The 20468-nt window shown below is 39.1% G+C and overlaps 1 protein-coding gene across 2 annotated transcripts in view; it reads right to left on the minus strand.

The window, feature by feature from the left end:
• Positions 1-20468, minus strand: part of galnt18b (UDP-N-acetyl-alpha-D-galactosamine:polypeptide N-acetylgalactosaminyltransferase 18b) — a 77545-nt gene that overhangs the window by 38092 nt on the left and 18985 nt on the right. For both annotated transcript variants that reach the window (XM_020713982.3, XM_004066998.5), the window contains exons 2-3: positions 9226-9421; positions 7062-7228 (exon numbers count right to left, since the gene is read on the minus strand). In XM_020713982.3, the coding sequence (XP_020569641.1) occupies positions 7062-7228; positions 9226-9421 (363 nt within the window). The remainder of the gene's footprint in view (positions 1-7061; positions 7229-9225; positions 9422-20468) is intronic.

The raw sequence follows: 20468 nt of genomic DNA on the forward strand, positions 1-20468 counted from the left end.
AACAATCGAAAAATAGGTACCAACGGGCTTGTCGTGAATTTAGTCTTTCCAGAGACAGTTTGATTGCCAGCAACTAACGGTCACCGATGTCATAATTTTGCTCAGCCGGAGACAGTTTGCGAGAAAAGAACGCACGGGGTTTGAGCTTTCCAGAGGATTCCTCCTATTGAGAGAGGACTGGTCCCACACCAGAATCTGAGGCATCCACCTCTACTACTACTATAATTGCTATGAAGGGTCAGGTTGGATGAGTATGGGAGCAGAAACGAAGAGTTGCTTGAGATTGTCGAAAGCTGCCTGGGATTCTGCTCCCCAATGGAACAGGTAATTAGTGGATGCGAGTCGGGTCAAAGGGGCTGCAATTCTACTGTAATTTATGATGAAGCTATGATAAAAATTAGCGAACCCAAGAAACTGTTGTAACTTTTTGCGGGTTTCCAGGGGTTCCCAGTTGCTGACTGCCTCAATTTTGGAAGGATCAGATCGGATGCGACCAACCTCGATGATATAGCCCAAAAATTGTATAGTGGAGACGTATAATTCACATTTTTCCAACCTGACAAAGAGTTGATTTTCTAGCAGTCTTTCTGGCACCTGACGGACATGATTTTTCGTGTTTTGTAAAGATTTGGGAGTAAATGAGGATGTCGTCAAGGTAAACAAAGGCGAAACGATTGAGGAAGTCTCTGAGCACATTATTTACCATCCTTTGGAACAATGTGGGAGCGTTGGTTAACCTGAAGGGCATAACCATGTATTCATAATGTCCGAAGGGTGTGTTGAAGGCAGTTTTCCACTCGTCACCTTCCTTGATCCGCACGAGGTTATAGGCATTGCGTAGGTCAAGCTTAGAGAAGATCTTAACCTCCTGAACGGAATCGAACACAGACGTGATGAGTGGGAGTGAATACTCAATAATAATAATATAATAATAATAATTTTTTTAGAATGCGCTTTACATTTTAGGTAAAATCTCAAAGCACTACAATGAAGGCAGGAATAACAATTGTTTAAAATAAGAACAAAGTAAGACAAAAAAAACAACAACTATAAAAGTACTAAAAAGCATTCTTAAAAAGGAAAGTTTTTAAGCCTTTTTTAAATGTGCCAAGGCTTTGTGGGGCTCTGAGGGATTCAGGAAGATTGTTCCAGAGTCGAGGGGCAGCAGCTTGAAAGGCTCTGTCTCCCATTGTGGTTAGCCTGGTCCTCGGTTGATGAAGGCAATGTGTAAAATTTGAGCGGAGTAGTCGTGAAGGGGCTTGCGGGGAAAGACGTGATGAATGGGAGTGAATACTTGTCCTTAAACCACATAAAACCACATAACGATAATCAATATATGGGCGTAAAGATTTGTCTTTTTTATCCACTACGAAGAATCCGGCTACCACCGGAGACGAAGATGGACAGATGTGTCCCAGTGATAAGGCCTCCTGAATGCAACTCTCCCTGGATGCTTTCTCTGGGCCGGACACGTTGCAAAGCTTCCCCTTGGGGAGGGGAGCGCCGGGGAGGAGATTTATGGAGCAGTCATATGGGCATTGAGGAGGCAAGACGCTAGCTATTACCTTACAAAAACAGTTCTTAGGTCGTGGTAACAGGCTGGGATTTTAATACGGAAGAAACAGAGGGAACGGCTGACTGGAGGCAGTTGGCCAAACAATAGACAATCCAGTTCAATATATGGCGATGAGTCCAGTTAAACTGAGGGTTGTGCCGTTTAAGCCATGAAAACCCCAAAACAATGGGAGTATGCGTGGATTTGGTTATAAGAAATTTGATGTGCTCTCTATGATTGCCAGATGTGATGAGCAGTACGGTTTTGGTGCGATGGGTTATGCGAGAGAGGTGTTGACCGCCTAAACCTGAGGCCTCGATGGGAGTGTCCAAAGGCTCTGTAAGCAGAGAGAGTTTAGATACGAGATGGTAATCAATCAGGCTTTGTTCAGCACCAGAATCAATAAGGGCTTGCAAGTTACAGATTTCCGAGTGTAAACAGATCTTGAGAGGTAAAAAAAGGTTTTTATCTGTGTGACTCACAGAATCGCCCGCCCGTGGCCTGTCTTCTGACGGGGGGCCCGGGAGTTTAAACGTGCCGGACATTGGATTACTAGATGTCCCAATTTTCCACAATAGAAACAGGAACCCTCCTCACGACGTTTTTGACGTTCTTCAGCTGAAAGCTTGGAGTGTCCTATCTGCATGGGTTCTTCAGAGGGCTTGGGAGGTGAAACAAACATGGAATGAGGAGGTGAGTTCGTAGTAGCGGCGGAGACGATGTTGTTGTGGGATTGTTTACGGATTGATTGATACTGTTCATTTTGACGCTCCCGAAGCCGATATCCGAACGGAGGGCCACAGTGACAAGTCCTTCAAATGTGGTGGCCTCCGGTTGAGTACAAAGGTGATCTTTAATGCTTTCGTTTAATGATTGGTAAAAAACACCTTTTAAAGCCTGATTGGGCCAAACTGCTTCTACTGCTAATATACGGAAGTCAATAACGTGATCAGTGACCGAACGATTGCGTTGTTTGAGGCTTAGCAAACGTCGGTTAGCTTCTTCCTGCTTGGAGCTGGATCTCCTTATGAAGAGCAGGTGCTTGATGAGTTGAATGGTCACAGCTGAGTCGAATCAGGAACCAAGCAGAGAGGGGAGGGGGGAGGAGAGCTGCCAGAGGCACCATGACATTCATGACATAAAGATTTGCCACACTAACATCCCCCCAGGGCCCATCCAACAGCCCCCATTTAAACTGCCTGGAGATGCAACAGAAACTGAAAGTCTGTTGAAAAACCTTATTGGTCAAATTGGCAGCCAAAATTTTTGACGTTGCCACATTTTTGGCAGAGATGGATGCAAATCATATTTTCTATGGCATGATGACAACCTTTCCTGTCTTTGATCTGTGTTTATTAATACATTTTAAAACTCGATGTTTCTGTGCTTATTTTGTCTGTGCCTCTATCATTAAATGTGCCTTCTATGCATATACAAGCAAAGCCTAGGCTAAAAATGACTGCTGGCACAGTAGATGTAAAACTGGCATGATTACAGGTCTAACACATGCTGTGTCGTTTGCACTGTGCCACTTGGCAATTTCCAGCTGAACAACAATGCTTTTAGAAAAGGAAAAAAAAAAACATCTTAAAATACTAAACACTGTTGCAAACTGTTTTAACTTAATTCTATGCCCAATGACAGTGAGAATAAAACATTACTGTTGCATATTTAGTATAAATCGGCAGCAAAATCCATTCTTGCTGCCGTAAACACTCAGCCGGGTTTGTTTTTGCTGTCATCCTACATTTGTGTGCCCTCCGGTTTTCATTATCTGAGTCCCATCAACTGCGTGCTGAAATTCCAGCTGCTTGTACAACCAAGACTGCCAAGGCTTTTCAGGACACCTGAGGTGTTGAGTGAAACTACATAAAATCATTTCCCTCGTGAGGCAGGCACAATGCTGGAGTTCAGCGAGCAGCAAGGTCTTTAAAACAAGAAATAAACAAACAAACAAACTGCATTATTAGAAGGACAAAAAAGGTTTTCTTTATCATTGCAATGCAATTTTCTCTTAAGAAATTTAAATGTAAGAAGAATAAAGCTTGATGCCCTGATAAGAGCCAAGCTATTACAGGCAGTATTTGGTAATAATTCAGAAAAAAAGTAGGAATAAAAGGTTCTTCGGCATAACCAGAAAATAAGTTGTATATTTAAAATCAATTAGGTAAAATAAATAAATAGACTATTGAACTTTCCACTCAAAGTCCCACTCTGATCATCTTTTGGTCCATTGTAAAAAGCATTCCTAGTGGTCTTTTAAATATAATTATGCATTTTTAGCCAAAATCCCCAAAACCTGTGCTGTTTTCTAGGGACATGGTTTCTGCAGTGTGGCTGGAGTTCATCAGAAATTCGTCTCTGAATTGCCCCTTCCTTTATTTCCCATCATTCCTTTGTTTACACTCCTTCTCGCGAACTTACAGCCCCTCACACCCCAACCTAATAATATCAGTGTAACAAAAATGGCGAGCAATATCGGAGCTATCTAGCCTTAAAGTTTAGAATCAGATGCCAACTTGACAAGGAAAACAAAGACGTTCATGGATCTATTTGTCTACAAGTGGATTCATCAGAATGGAGTGCCAGTTTAATTTGAATTAAGAAGTACTCAGAAATTTAGTTTTAATCTCAGTTTTTCCAAAATATGTCCAACATTATGAGAAAAAACATGTTACAAAAACATGTTAAAAATACCAAAAACAACAAGAACACGATTTCAATTGGAGTGGGCCTTTTAAGAACTTAGGTGATTACCGACTCAAACAGTTCCTTGAGAACAGGTCATTGGGAATAGACAGTCCTTTAAAACAACTAGTCTTATCTCAATATTGTCTCTTTTTTTCTCATCTTACTGAAGATAATAACTTCTAACATAATCCTTTATATATTAGTTTAAAATGGAATCAAAAGCTATTTGGAAAGCCTGTCTAATTAATGATCCTTGCTTCCTATACCAAGCTTTTACACCTTTCTCGGACCACGACTCGGGACATGATCTAATTAAGAAGGAATCAGTGAGGTCAACTCGCCCTTCTATCCCTTGATGGCGTTACGTTCTCCTGAATACTAATGCCTGTCTTAGGTAAGCTCTGACTATTGCAGAGGACTAATGTAAAACTATGGATGATAACCCTTTCAAAAGTCTTAGCTGCATTAAAATTCAGAAGGCTAATGACATTTGGAGCAACAAAATTCATAATGATAACAGGTTGTATTGCACTGAGAGTGCTAGAGCAAAGCCGGGTGAAATACCATCAGCAAAATGTCACAGCATGACTTTCTGACAGACCTGACGACGGCCATTCTTCTGCTCAATTATCTAAGGATATGTACTATTTTCTGCCTGAGTTCAGAGGAACCTGAGCAACCTGAGGGTTGAACAACAGAGGTTTACCAACAAGGAGGTTTTCATCTTTTTGCTCCAAACCATCCTGAGCAAGTGCAGTCCTTCTTCTTCCAAAGCATTTTGTTGAATTAACACAATGTACCACATTGATCTGGGCTCTGCTTCCAGACTGCAGGACATGCCATATGTTTTGCATTATTGACTTTGGTAAACAGTATTTCCCACGTTGATTGTCTTAGTTCTGGTTGCAAGCAGCACAGCCAATTCCAAAGTGTAAAGCCTATAAAGGATTGTGCCACTGTAAAGGCCTGTTCACACCGGGACGAATTTCGCCGGCGATTTGCGCCGACGTTTAACGCCTCGTGACTAAACAAAGGGCACCAATGAGAGTGTGCACACCGACGCGAAAAAACGCCACGCGACAAAGCGTCAAAAAAGAAAAACGCCTCGGTTTCGTTTTTTTTTTCGACGCGTCGCGTCGAAATCTATTCGACCAATGAGAATGCCGCTTTTGCACACGTGTCTGGAGCTTCTGAAGTTACAGTAAAACACAACTTGGGGGCGCTCAAACACAAAACTGCCTTGCTGAGCACACATACCAGCGAAGAAGATAGACGCCAAGTAGCGTCAACACTGCCGCAAAGAAATAATGACGGACATTCTTAAATATCCCCTTACCAAGTACCAGTTGGAGCTACTGATGCTTGAAATATTCATGTTTTCTTTGTATTATTCTGACAAGCGCGTAAATACTTGCTATCTTCTTCTGAGTGAAAAGCGACTTTAAGAAGCGTAAAGTTGCGCAGCGCCACCTTGTGTACAGGAGTATTTCTGTTTACATTAAGCGCCATCTAATGTCAGGGAATGAAATTGCATGTTCGCTCGGCTCACCGTCAGCGAAAATCGCCTGGGTGTGAACACAAAAAACGTGGCGAAAAACGCTGGCGAATAACGCCTGGCGAATATTCGTCCCGGTGTGTACGGGCCTTAATAATACTTTTTTATTGGTTTCTTTCTTCCTTTGTAGTGTAGTCATGCACCGCCAAGAAACTGCTTCACCCTTCACTGGCATATTCAAGTCTTTTGACATGAAGGGAAGATGGAAGTTCCTCATCTCATTCATTACTCAAGCGTGCGTTAACATGCCCAGATGCTTTGAATATCATCTACAGCACAGTTTACAAATCATTTGCTGAATGCAGGTGTAAGAATTAGGCTCAGAGATATACAGACCAAATCACAAACACCACATCACCTTGCTGGATTATTACGTGCCTCAAGGTAAATTTTCTGGCTTTGCAGCTAATTACGGCTATTCATTGTCTCACTCTGGTGAAAAAGGCCTTCTAATTAACATTCAGTCTGGAAGTCTTCAGTAGAGGAAACGACAGAGTTCTCTGCTCGTGGTAAAATGTCTCTTAACTAACCACACTATGTTCTGAAAGTCTGGCTTTGTAACATTGACCATTATTACTTGTATTACTGAGTCTGTGTGAAACCAATTTGATAATGTATCTTAGACCTGCACAATAAATTGCAGCTTTATTGTTATCACAATTTCAAGCTGTGCAATATCCATATCACAAAAGTCTGTGAAAATCGCGATAAATTGTAAACCTTAAATGTGCTAAAACAATCATGTGGCAGCTTGAAGTATTTATCAAATCAATAAATCCCTTTATGCTTTTGAACAATCAGATAGAGCCCTTTACATTGTTGACCAATCGGATGGAGCTTTTATGTTAGATGTTGACCTTTTTTTTTAAATCAAGAAAAAGGACTCTAACGGCTGTGTGAAAGCTCCTTTCATAGTTTTACCAATATAATGAATGCAGCCTTGGTAAAAAGCGTGTTTCGTTCATATAACTAACTCACACTAATCAAAACTGGCAAAGGGCTGCCACCTTTAGTGAACACCCAACACCAAATGCACTGATGATGCTATCCTTGCCATTGCAACGAACACTAGTTGGTTATATGAGCTTAAACAGTCGATAATTGCCTGAGAGCTTATGAAAGATGGGAGAATTTCAAGGTGGGAGAAGTTACATGCACCTGAACATTGCTTGAAAGTGCTGAGGAGGACACTGCTTGGTTTGTCCTGATACAACAATCATTATTTAAGGGCGGGCTAAAACAGAAGGAGATGTTACTCACTGTTACTGCTGTTGTCGTCCACCAGGATGATCTCTTTAAGAAGGTGGGAGGGTGTCCTGCTGATGGCAGAGTGAATGGACCGCAGGATGACGGACAGGGCCTCGTTCACAAAAATGAAGACTATGCTCACTTGAGGAAGGCTCAGAGGATATGTAATGTTTCTGCACCTACAAAGGTTAAAGTAAAAAAAATAAAATAAAACATGATGTCATAAAGTGGTTATGATAAGATTTCATGACAAACAGATCTGATCATGAAAAGCATTATTTAGGGTAAATGAGAGTTGGCATCACACTGATTTATGGCCAATGGATTGCAGTATCTTTTTTTCTTGTGTGACTGAAACTTTAAAGTTTCAGGGGGAACAGAAACTATTATTACCGGTACGTAATAAGATCTTTTTTCTGCTGAGTGCTATTATCACAGCCTCACTGACATTTTGGCTTTTGTTTCTTTTCTTACAAGAATAGGAGAGCAAAAATAATATAATTAAAAACTGTCATTTTAAAGTGTCAATTAGGTTGCAATATGTGATTTCTCCCCATTCAATTGTTAAGTCAAATAAAATTACACCAACCTTTTCATTTTCCTATATTTTCTGTGAAACGCCACAGTTCTGGTCTCTCGGGAAAAAGAAATGCAGCATATGAGATTAATGTCTACCTGCAACTTTCAGATAAGCCTTCACACCAGGATGACTAGGATCCTTACATTCTGTTGTGACTCGTGTTATATGACTGTACTGGAAAATAGAGTCCAAACAGCTTTCACTTTAGAGAAATGTGGTGCTTATTTTTGTCCTGGACTTGATGTAATTCTACATCTTTAACACAGAGACTTTCCTCAGTGAAAGATCACAGTAATAATCTTAGTTTCTGCAGAACAGATGGGTTAATACATAAAATAAGGGATACACTTTTCCAAATGACCATTGCTTTTTCAGGGAAGGAATTTTAATTTGTATGTTTCTATCATAATTTTACATGATACAGCTTTCAATGTCTTATCCATTTGCATGCATGTAAGTTGAATTGTTTCTCACTGCAAACTGTTAATAAGCTGTGATGACACAGTGTGTGTGTGAGTGCAGATAATGCTTCAATTTAAATAATACAAGATTATAGAAGGATTTAAGTATCTTTTGGGATAGTTTATAATTGCTGTGTGACATACAGCTCTGCACTGGTCAGCATAGCAAGCTAAACATTCATTTTTCTATCACATTTATTTTAAATAACTGTCACTTATTTTGCTCACTATTGTTCTTTTTTTACCATCTGTAAGAAGACTTTTGCAAAGTGGTTATTAGGTCATTGGACTAACTCGGGCTTGTCCTAATGATTTGTGTCATAGCTGCAGTCAGTGTGGGTGCAACAGCTTGAAGGAAAAAGAGGTGGGCATGTGGTAATGTGATGAGAGAGCAGTCTTCAGGTGTTTTTCAAGGCGTAACAAGAGAAAAAGGAGCATGCTGTGATGCTTGGAAGTACCAGTTTGTCTCTCTGTGGTGAAGAGAACTGGAAGCTGATGGCTGCCACCTTGATTGAAAGAAATCTGGCAAAATCATGAGCAGGAGATGTGGGTGGAGGGGGGTGGAGGGGAATAGAGGAGCGTTCATAATGTGATAAAGACCTAAAAATCCGCTTCGTATGCATCCAACATGTGAAGAGAAGCTTTCTGGTGTCTTTGGTGTTGCCAACCTTATGATAGCAATATTTATTCTTCAAAGTGTATATTATTTTGGTGGCACCAGTATAGAAGGAGATGCTGCTCAGAGACTTCTAAACTAGACAGCAGAGTAATATTCTTTCAGGAATTTAATCTTAGTCTTTATTTGATCTAAATTAAAGAGAGTTAACCATAAAAATATATTTGGATTGTAAAAATCTATTCTTAAGGCAAAGCCACACAACTTCTGAATGTTATAGAGCCAAAGTAAACACATACACAATTTAAAATGAATTAAAGAGAAATACAATAACTTAAATTAGAACATTTAATATACATTACATTAATTTGAGAAATTTACTGATTTCTCTTGGTTTGAATGAGAGTGTGTGTGCTTAAGTGGTCCTGTGACAGACTGGTGACCTGTCTTGGGTGTACTCTGCTTTCGCCCAACAGTAAGGTTCCTGTGTATAGTAGTACATGAATACTAAACTCTTACCCGTCCGGCCTAAGGTCTGGTATTGGCCTGCTTAGTGACAGACGGTCACTGAGGTAGGTGTTATATCCATAGTACTGAAACATCTTGAGAGCCACGCGGCGGTCATCTGAGCTGAGTTCTTGACCCCAGTGAGTGAACAGTGACGAGTCAGAGAACGATGCGTCTGCCTGACTGACCTCGTCCTTCCCCGGTGTCTCTAGGAGGACAGAAGAAGACAAACGATATGGATTTACTGTAGGTCGCAGCATCGTAACCTACCAGTGAGTTGGTGACATTTGAAGCTGATGGATAAATGAGCGTTTATGCGACCGCTGTGATGGACCCTATTTTTTTCCTTGTGCTTAGCAGGTGAAGGGCAGCCTGTGGCACAAACAGTCTGACTGTCCTCCAACAGAAAGACCTTGTTCTTCTCAATGATCGGATAATGAGAAATTCTTAAACTACAAATTTGCCACTGCCAGCAGCTAGTGGGTTTTTTGTGCTACCGACTTTGCTCATTAACCTATGCATGCAGGACACAGTCAAACTAATGCCCCTGAAGATATCACTATAGCAACACAGATCCTTTCCTTGATTAAATATTCAAGTGGTAATGCTGCTTTTTAATTCGAGCAATATTCTTCGATGTGTTTTCTCACACTCCCTGAGATTTCAAGGCAGATTGTGTTTGAAGTGAGCAAAAAATAGAAACAATGAGAGTAAAAGAATATCCAGCAGAGTGCTATGGCTGCTAGTTTGTTGTCTAGGACTCATATCACACCCAGACATCATACAATCTCCAAGTGCTCCTACTGCACTTTCAGGAAACCTTGCATGCTGACAAAAAGAGGTGCAATTTCAGACCATAAAGCGGACAAAATTGAAGTCAAATTACTATGGCTGCTATGCAGAAATGTTCCCCACTGACGTGGCTGTCATGTTTTGCACTAGAGTTTCTAAACTTTGTGCTGATTTTATCTTTTAATAGACTCATTTTGTGCCTTTTGGGCTTTGTACAGAGATTCAATAATATGCAACTTTTAGTCTGTTTGTGAAAAAGGACATTTATAATCTTTGAATACATGAAATTCACCTTATTCTTTACTACTACATGACTTGTAATAAGTCATCTTAATAATACCACTCCCATATTATATACTCTGGAAAAAAACTGATCAAGACATAAAAGTATTGTATGTGATAAAAATAATAATGTCATTAATTTTTCCTTTTTCAAAGCAGTGAATTGATCAAGAAAATGTGCTTAAAGCCCAGAAATAGAATCTAATGAAAACTGGATCTTGTATTGTTTGCTTATAATATTATTAAGACAAGCCATCAGTCTTTTGCAGCAGAGGGAAGTTCCAGGACAATAAAAGGGAAAAGACATTTCATTATAGAGCTTAAGTATTTCATGTTGCTGCTGACAGATTGAGGTTATCGAGAATAATTCTCATCCTATCAGACACAAACAGCTCTTTTCCACAATTAAATGAAAATCTGTAGAGAATGACAAAAAGGATTTCTTCCTAAAACTGTTTGTCATGGTTGTGCTTTCTGTTTGTCTTTGTATTAATCTCTTTTAAGTAAATATGTTTTTTTGACGCTTAAAAAGGGATGAATGATCAGTCAGTAGCAAATTAGGTCTTAAATTCAGTGGGAAGCCCTGGAAAATTAAATGAGATAGATAAGTCTAAAAGCTACAAAGGCCCGTTAAGTCTGCAGTGACAATACACGCGAAAGGCAAGGTTAGACTTCCCAGTGTGTATGTGACCATGGACTATGTGTGTTTTCAGCAGATTGGAATGGTTAATATTTATGAGCAAGCTGTTTTATACTGCAATGACAAACCATGACAGCAAAGCAAAAACTGAAACAACGGAGAAGAGCAGGTGTGACAGCATTAAATTATGAATGGAGGCAAAAAAAACGACTTCTCCTGGAAGGTGACGGATAACGGCAGATATCCTTGAAAAGTAAACAAATTGTTTGCTGTACAAAAACGTTGCATCCTTAAAAAAGAAAGGATCAAAGATACTACTGTTTCTTTTCTTCTTTTCTTCTTAAACATTGAAGATTGTGATTTTATTTACCATTTTAAATTGTTAAACATGTTTGTTTCGTTTATTTATAAAAGTTAGTGCTCAAAACTGTTCAGAATCTCATCATACCTGGTTTGAGAGAACAGTGAACAAACAAGCCAGAAGCGGAATAATCACTCACGTCCATCCCAGCTGTTACATTTTCTGTGCTGTGAGGAGAAAAGCTACAAGCTCTTTAAAAGACAAACCTGATTAGACAGGATAAGACTTATGCAGGTTTTTTAGTCTGGACTAGGCTGCTTGAGGGTCCATGCATTTGGCTGCTTGAGCTGATGATTAATTAAGCCTATAGAGGTATTTCTCCCAACAGTGGATCCCTGAAACTCTAATTAGCGCAAGTTGTTAGAACATGAACAGTTTGCCAATTTATTCTGTTTAGCGTGTAGACATGCTAGCACAATCTCATAATAAACATGGATAGGCCTATTGGAAAAAAAAAATCTGTTGAATACATTTTGTTTACAAACCTGGATGTTATCTTAAGTTAAGTAAAGCCAAACAGACGAGGCAAAAGGTAGAGTGAGGTCTTAGCGATAGCATTCTCAAAGCTTCTTAGAAGTCCTCTTGACATGTGAGATATAGCTGTCTACTTCCACAGTTGCAGAAGAGTGGGATATGAGAAAAGACAGAGGAGAAAGAGGCTCATTTTCATCGTCATCGGCTTAAATATGTGAACAAAACCATCTCTGGAGAATCTGTCAGGGCTGTCACTAAAGGAGAGCAATAAAACTACAGAATATGAAAGCAGCACATTATCAGTGAGACGATTTGATGCTAAAAGATTTCAAGGATAAAAACAAATTTCTAAAAACAAAAATTTTATAAAAAATACATCTTTGTCCAATAATTTGTTGTGGATTAATGATAGGTTTTAAGGTAATTATATTGCATGCCATAGTCTCAGTTAAATCTATGCAATTCCGGATAAAAAATTATCTTTGTAGTCGAGTTGTAAATATTTGCATTGATTGTTATACTTTTACCAGTCTCTCAATCTATAAAATACTCTTACAGGTGGAGAATAGAAACATTCTGATAAAACCCTTTTCACTCCTTAACACAAAAAAAGAATAAATGTTCAGGCCTCAAAAGCACATTTCAGGTGCTAAACACAACAGAAATGCTATTATTTTTCATTCAATAAATATCTGGAGGAATATAATTGAACTATTTTCATTATTTTGCTGTTGGAATACACAAGAATATCATCCAGCAGCAAAACCAAGACAGTGTTGGCAAGATAAATATGTTAAATCAATAACTCTGATAGCAACATTTTATAAGTTACAATTTGCTAAGACATTCCATAAATATCTGGTTAATTATTACTTTCTTGTGTTACATTTCAAGTCTGTATTGGAAACAGTTTTTGCCAAATCAGGAAAAATATAGGTTCACACACTGGACTCTGATATTTAGGCTAAATTGAAAATGGGCTCTAATCCTATTTAGATGTTTAACATTTAGTTCCTATCTATCAGACATGAACTAACAAATGCACAAAAAAATCCTTTTTGTCATACATGGCTGTTGTTCCTGTCAGTGCAATTTTTCCTTTTCTAAAGATGTTGTGTTCATCAGCTGTGATGCTTGTCCGATGCCTATGACATAAAAGACAGACGAAATTGGACATGACCATTCAGAAAGTGCATCAACATTTCAAACAAGTCAGAAACTACAACATTGCAAGGTCAGATTTGTGAAGTTCAGACTGTAATGGGGAAAAAAAAACATTTATGGGTCACATATGAGCAAAAAGGTGCCATTTTGGCTACTTTTTCTTCCTGAGTGAGCTCATGTGTCATGAGAGTAAACTTAAGTCCCCCTAGAACCCCCCCCCCACCACCACCTCCATTAGGAGAACAGGAAAACACTCAGAAAGGCTCATTAGCGCTCAGAAATGTGTCACTCAGGGAAGGAATTTGACTCAGTATGTTGCTGCTGAAAAGCAACAGTTGTAACCACAACACCACAGTAAACCCCACTTATATTTTCAAGATGCAAATTATAGATGTCATAATTTGTTTGGTACTCTACTTTTTATTTTTCTGTTTAGCTTGATTTCCTATTTTTTCCTATCTGGACTCTGCTGTTAATTGCCATCCCAGACTCCTATTGTTAACCTGTCCCTGCAGTATTTAGTGCGGGTTTCTTTTGTCTCCTGCCACCTCCTCATCAGGCCCGCCTATTTGTGCTTGCAATAGCTCATGCTTCATTTATTCCCTTGTAAATTCTGCCTTGAGGTCCTACCTGAACTGTGCTCTTTTCTCTTTTGAAATAAAGTTTCCTTTCCTTGCCTGCAGCCCCTGAATCAAGAATTTGGGCTCTCCTCCAACCTCTCATCACTGCAAACCTTCAGTAATTGGTGAAAAGTGTGAAGGGCTATTAAGATAAGAAGTGGCAGCGAGCTGTCACAACAACATCACAGACAGATAATAGTATAAACACAAGCATACAAATGAGATTCAATATCCTTTGGTACTGTTCTCATGCACATTTCACAGTAAAAAAAAACACAGCACATCTTTTTCCTTGTTCTTTTTCACCTCTTAAACCAATAAAGCCACCAACGAGGGCAAACATTACAGAAACAAAATGTACACAATACGGCCAAAAATGTTTAGACTGTGAAGAATTGAAAAGAGCGTTCATCCATCTCCTAGTACAAAACAGTATAAACTATGCTGTAGGCTCTTTTTGATGTTGTTTGTTGCATACGACTGCTGCGGTGAAAAGAAATACAGCATTTTGGCAGTTCAACCATTTATTTATTTTACAAGCAAGAGCCCAGAAGCCTGTATGAAACAACCTTGCTGCATGATGTCACTTTCTCAAATTATTTAATCGTGACGTTAGTGTTAGGTTTGTGTGGTCACTATGCAATGTTCCTTCAATTATGAAACAACCTTCATGTGCTTACTTTATTTAAAAGTTTAAATCTGTACTCACAGAAAATCCTCAGAACACAAAGCAACATGCACAGAGTAAAAGATCCACCAGTTCCACACACAAAAATGAAGCACAACTCTTCCTATAATGTGACATTAGCCTCCACATGTTTGTGTTCTTATGGAAAACGTGTTTTGTTCTGTGTGTTATCTCCGAACAAAAGTGGAATCAACTAGGACACAGCATGTGTCTTTTCATTGTTAGGGCAACTGGCTAATAGCCAGTAGATGACTCGGGGGTTTCAGTAATAACTAACTTTTCCAATGTAGTTTCACTGTTCCCCTCTTTTTACATATTTTTCTTAAAATTTCTTAGGAAAATGTAACAGCCCGTGAGAAGATGCTAACGCAGAAAGGTAGGAACTTGGAATATTGAATTTCACCAACTACATTAGTGCACTTGGTGCACTACATTTGTGAGAAATGTTAATACATTAATTGTGCTTTTAATTTTGCAGCTTGTTGGAAACGAATGACTTGTGAATAATTAAATAAAATATATTTATAATCTGAAAACTGTCAAGTGTTAATTGCCTTGTACTTTTTAAAAAACTTAAGGATGAACAGAATCTGTGTGTTTCAGCCTGTTCTTTGACTTCATCCAAAGTTATCAAATGAGCTGATAAAAACTTTTTTTCCACACTTATATGAATACATTGTACTTACAGAACACACACAGCACCTTTTTTGCATGCAGAACAGGTTTTGCATTGTCGTCTCTGCTGCGCATTTTCTCTAAAGCTCCACTAAAATATGTTGTTCAGGCTCCTGTCACATTTGTTTTTCTGCAGTCAGATCAGCAGCTGACTGGATCATTTTATTACTTTGTTTTTGGTTTTGTTACTGTGCAGGTGTATACTATACTCTGCTTTAAAATGTATGACTCTTGTGAATGATTATTTACTGAAAACAAATATTTGGAAAATTAATTATTTCCCATGAACAAAACGTGATTTATCTTAAGCCCTCAGTAGCTCCGTTGTCCTCGCCCTGTCTCTATTGAAATCTGTATTTAGAGGGCTAAGTGTGTCAACTTTGTGACTCTTTTGTTAAAGTGAAAGAAAGAGATGAGGTGGAAGCAGATTCTTTAATCTGCGCTGACAGCCTTATCTTTCCTTTTGTCCTGTTTCCAGCGTAAACTCAGATGCACCACTTCAGAAAGTAAGTTTGCTAACCTGAAGCGGGTTCACAAAGAAACACATCCATTTGCATTTTGCAGCAGCTTGACTTCTTTCACACCTCTTGACTTGTGTTTGTCTCAGCGTGTAGTTTCCACGGAAGCCTTGATATTTTTATTCAGACTCGACAGGTGAGTCGATGAAGAGACATCTTCGGCTGCATTTCAGGTTATAAATACTTCTAAGTCGGCAGTTTTCTGAAAGCCCCTCAGATGTCAGTCACGCTATGCTCTCTTTTCAAATGAAATTCCTCTGTTCTTGTTCGACGGCTGCAGGTATAACAAAAATATTTCTAACAGTTGCTTTGCTGAAGCCAAGTGACAGAATTGCACTACTCTAGCTTTGTCAATTTTTAATGTTGGATTGGTGAGCTGACTCTAGCAATGCCTGTTCTATACTCATTTTTCAAATTTTCCCTAAAATAGCAAAGATCACAGTCACAGCAGTTTTATTTGTCAAGTAGCCATCATTGTTTTTTGTTGAGCCTATTTAAGAGACTGCATTTAATTTTGTTCTGTTTTATCATGCCCCTTTTTGGCCGTTTTTTTTCAAATCTCTATCTCTTAACATCCCCGTTTTGATGCATGATAGCTGGTATGGCACTAAACCACTCAAATATGTCATATCTGCAATGCTGTCATTGGCTCAGAATGAATAAAAACGCCATGAGCCAGTGACACACACCGCCAGACTATGAGACAATGAACAGCCTCATATGCAATGAAGGATGAAGTGAAAGAGCATTGAGGTTTGACGCTTCAAATGTCGTTGATCCCGGGACACCAGTGTTTTGATTCAAGCTCCAATACATGATTCAAATACCTCCGCTTTAGGAAGACTGACACAAGCTCCAAAGGCTCCGTATTATTTTCTCAGTACTGTTTTTGTCATGTCTAAGTTTATTTCAACAAGCCATATCTCTTGCATGCTGGTCCACCAAACCACCATTCTTCTAAGTTGACTTCAAATTCAGGAATAGAATCTGAAAACATGCCTTGTTGAAAGGGAGTGGGCACCCTAATACCTGTGAAACCCATCACTTCAATATTAGTGGAGCTACAAAAAGCAAAACATAGTCTCCCGTCACATTCTTTGAAAAATGTACTTGCGCTTATGGTCGGAGCTTTGTTTTGTAGTTTTATTGTTGTAACGGATGTCTCACTAGCTGGTTTTCCATTGACTATGAAATTGCGCAAATTGGATTTGCGATATTATATTTGCCTAATGGAAACATGTCGCATTTATCGAAATAAGTTTTACGATTGGAGGAGGTGGTTTTTGAGGCACATCGAAATGAACATATTTCGCAAAGCTGCAATGCAAACAATTTTTCAAAATAAATGAGTCAGATAACGATGGCGATGTGCATTGTTAAGAACTGGCTGCCTTGGGCACTGCGCAGGAGCAGGCACTTCGCCACAAGAGGTACCACAGCGTCACACAGCTAATCAAAAGTTGAGCGTGTCATGTGGAATTGTTGGTTCCACAGCTCCTCTGTAAAATCACCAACCATGATTTCCCAAAATCGCTTCCTCCGTAGTCGCTCCCACGTGTAAGGAGCTTGCTGCTCCATGGCCTAAGACGACAACGCCTTCTTTGATTGATAATGATGAGCGCTAGTGCCATGGCAGAAGTTTGAATGTATCCATTGTTCACATCCGTTGCTGTTTTAAATAATTTATCACGTTAGTTGGCTTGCGTTTATTAGCACAATGATGATGTCATGGAAACAATCTAATAGCTTAATTGTGTTTTTTAACATTTCTAGAATTTTTACAAAGCTTTGCACATTTGTGTAATTGAAATGCAGCTCCTGACAGCCCTTTCTCCTGAAAATAAATGCACTAAAAGGCAATTAGTCAATTTTCTGGGTGAAAGGGTGAGTTGTCCACCATATAAAAGCAACTGTGTACGGGCCTCAGAAACCTCCCCCCTCGAGGAGGAGGAAAATTCTCTCATTAGAACGCATCAGCTGCTGGCACATCACTCTGACATCTTTGTGTAACAACAGAGGAAAATGTGGTTTTGTATTCTCTTAATTTTATGATATGCAGTGACAGGGTTAAGAAGAAGGGTCATATCTACTTTAAGAAGTTTTTGTCATTTCAGGGTCTTTTGTTTATTCCTTTTTAAATTAAAGTTCTGAAATCACCCATGCCCTTCAGAGACACACAAAGATGTGCTGTGTGTTTTCATTCTTTAGGAGGAGAAAGAAAAGATGTTTGTCATAGATTTTTGAGTAACTACCTGCAATTTCAGACTGAGAAAGTGCTGACAATGACGCTGAAGACATTTTGGATTTGAACATGCCACATTCTTTCTGCTGGACTTATAAAGCTGTACACGTATTCCATTAAAGTCACTCATCTGAAATGCCTTTTTTCTGTAACATCAGGTCACATCCATCCTCCACAGGTAAACTGGAGAAATAAAAAAAGTCTTCCACTCAGAATCTTTTCTCCTTTCAATTATCATATGTGCCCTACATTTAACATCAATGATCCTTTACGGGAAAGTCACTGCTTGAAGTCTAGGGTCTTAGGTTGCCTTTCCTAGAAATGCACTTATCAAGGTCGAATATGAATCAAAACATTTTTAGAGCACTGTCACCAGAAAGGAAAAATTGGTTGCCCAGGGCAAGAAAAAATAAGGTTGAAGAATCCCTCTAATCTCTGGAAAAGGACAATTCATTTCTCTTAGACAATGCCAATTATTCACTTGGGCGGGAGTCTTGAAAATGAAGCCTCAAAATATTTCTCCCTGGCCAACCTTTTCTTTACACTTTTATTTAACCAACTGCTGCTACTTAGGATAATTTCAGTAAATATTAGATCAACAGTCTACAAGAAAAATAGCTATTGCGGTGATATTTGGACATTTTGTAAAACTAAAGAAAAACTTGTTTATTACCAAAAAAAAAAAGAAACAGGCATTACAATATTTAGGGATGCTCATTGAAGTAAAGGCCAGGGCGGTTTTTGTTCTGCTTTTATTTTGTTACTTCCTGTTTCTCACTTGTCCTCTCATTGCAGTTGTCTTGATCTTCCCTCCAGTGTTCCCTTTCCCATAGTGTGTTCACCTGCCGTCCCTGATGTGCGCACCTATTTTTAATTGTTTAATCTGTCCTCATGTCTATAGTCTGCGTCTCCCCTCCACTTGTGGCCAGATTGTTTTGTGCTTTTCATAGAGCTACTACCTTCCTTGTCTGCAGAGCAACTTGAAAATTAAATTCGAACTTTCGTTTGGAAATCCTGCGTCCTGCATTTTGTGTCCACACCGAATCCTGACATTACAATCTGGCCTCTGCTTCGGTGCATCATATGGCTCCGGTTCAGACATATGATGCACCGAAGCAGGGCGACTCCGGGGACTGTCGGGCGTTGATCACCCATTGTGAGCTCCACTTCGAGTTGCAGGCTGTGAACTATCTCACGGATCGCTCCAGAGTAGCTTTCATCATTTCTCACCTCACCGGGAGAGCCGGAGCGTGGGCCACCGCGGAGTGGCAACGTGGAGCCGCCACCTGTGCATCTCTCCCAGCCTTTCTCGAGGCCTTCACCCAGGTGTTCTGATTAGAAATGCCTTCTTTAAACTCTCCATAATTCAGTTTCATAATCTTCTGTATTAAAATCTTTCCAGTTACAACAAAAGCCTGTGTTTGGACAATAAGGTACAAAAGAGAATTTAGCAGTGAATCCCAATCTAGAAGAAGAGTCACATTGGATACAACTGTCAAGAAGGTGTAGGAGCCAAAATGCAAGAAACTGGGCTTGGGGGCAGAAACGTAAACATTTAATGACCTAAATCGGACAAATACCATAGAGAAACAAAAGCAGAGAAAGCAGATGACTTGACAATGTAAAACTGAAAACCAGACACTTCTACTCACTGAAGACACTTGAATCGGTTAGTTCAAAAGGGCCCAAGTCCAAGAAGTTTGTTTTTCCAGGAAATGATTTTAATTGCATAGCTTAAAGGGAGGCTACACCAAATGATTAATACTTACCCATATTTAGCACCAGTTCATAGCTTACAAATGCTATAATATGAAGCACCTCACTTTCATCATTTCAGAGGACTAGCAAACTAAAGTCTCTGGACTTGGGCCCTTCTTGAATTAAACAGGGGCGCTGCCATATTGGATAACTAGTGCTGCCATCTATGGGATAAAGCTAAACCCATGCAAGAGAGGCCCAAGTCCAGGAATTTTGCACTTAATGCATTTTAAATGTCAAGCATAGTCAATACATTACAACAGGCTTGGGACCTTTTTGTACATAATCAGATAGCTTTTCCCTTGAAGACCATAAAACATATAATATCTCTATTTTGACAAATTGTGGACTTGGGCCCCTTTTCAACTAACCGATTCAATTACCAGAAATGAATACAGCTATGGATGATTAACATAAACCTGGAATGACTGATAGAGGGCAGAACATGACCAAATACACCACTGAAAAAAACAAACTAAACTGCGCAATCCACTCAGTAACAGTATTTCATTAAACATTATTAACAATTTCAGCATTCTGGGGATAAAAGTTGTAGGATGTCTGCTTAAAAATATTACCATCTGTAATAAACTTGATTCATGATGATAACGCCTGCAGCACATTGTGCCAATATAAATAGCCTCCAGTGTTTTATTGCTTTGATGTTTTCCAAGTCAGTGAACAAACTCAAGTTGACAATAATTTGTTGAAAATTTTATAACTTTGACCTACAGTAGATGAGTATGTATCTATTATTAGTTTCTTTTAAAAAAATTTACATAATTTCCGAATTGTTTAACAGACAAAAAATTGTCTTTTTGCTGACCTTTCCCGACTTTAAGCCCCCTGATTTACAATGATTTGAATAAATAAATACTCAGAAATACAATTTTAAGATTAATTTTCATTAAAAATCTCCACTATCATGAGGAAAATGTCCCATGACCATGAAGGGGATTCAGCAGGCCATGAAGATGGCTGGATGGATGTTCATCCTGTGATGTTCATCCAGTGCTGGCATAGCACGAAACATGATAACCG

This window comes from Oryzias latipes, chromosome 3 (genome assembly GCF_053564925.1).
Source record: "Oryzias latipes strain Hd-rR chromosome 3, Olatipes_Hd-rR_3.1".
NCBI lineage: Eukaryota > Metazoa > Chordata > Actinopteri > Beloniformes > Adrianichthyidae > Oryzias > Oryzias latipes.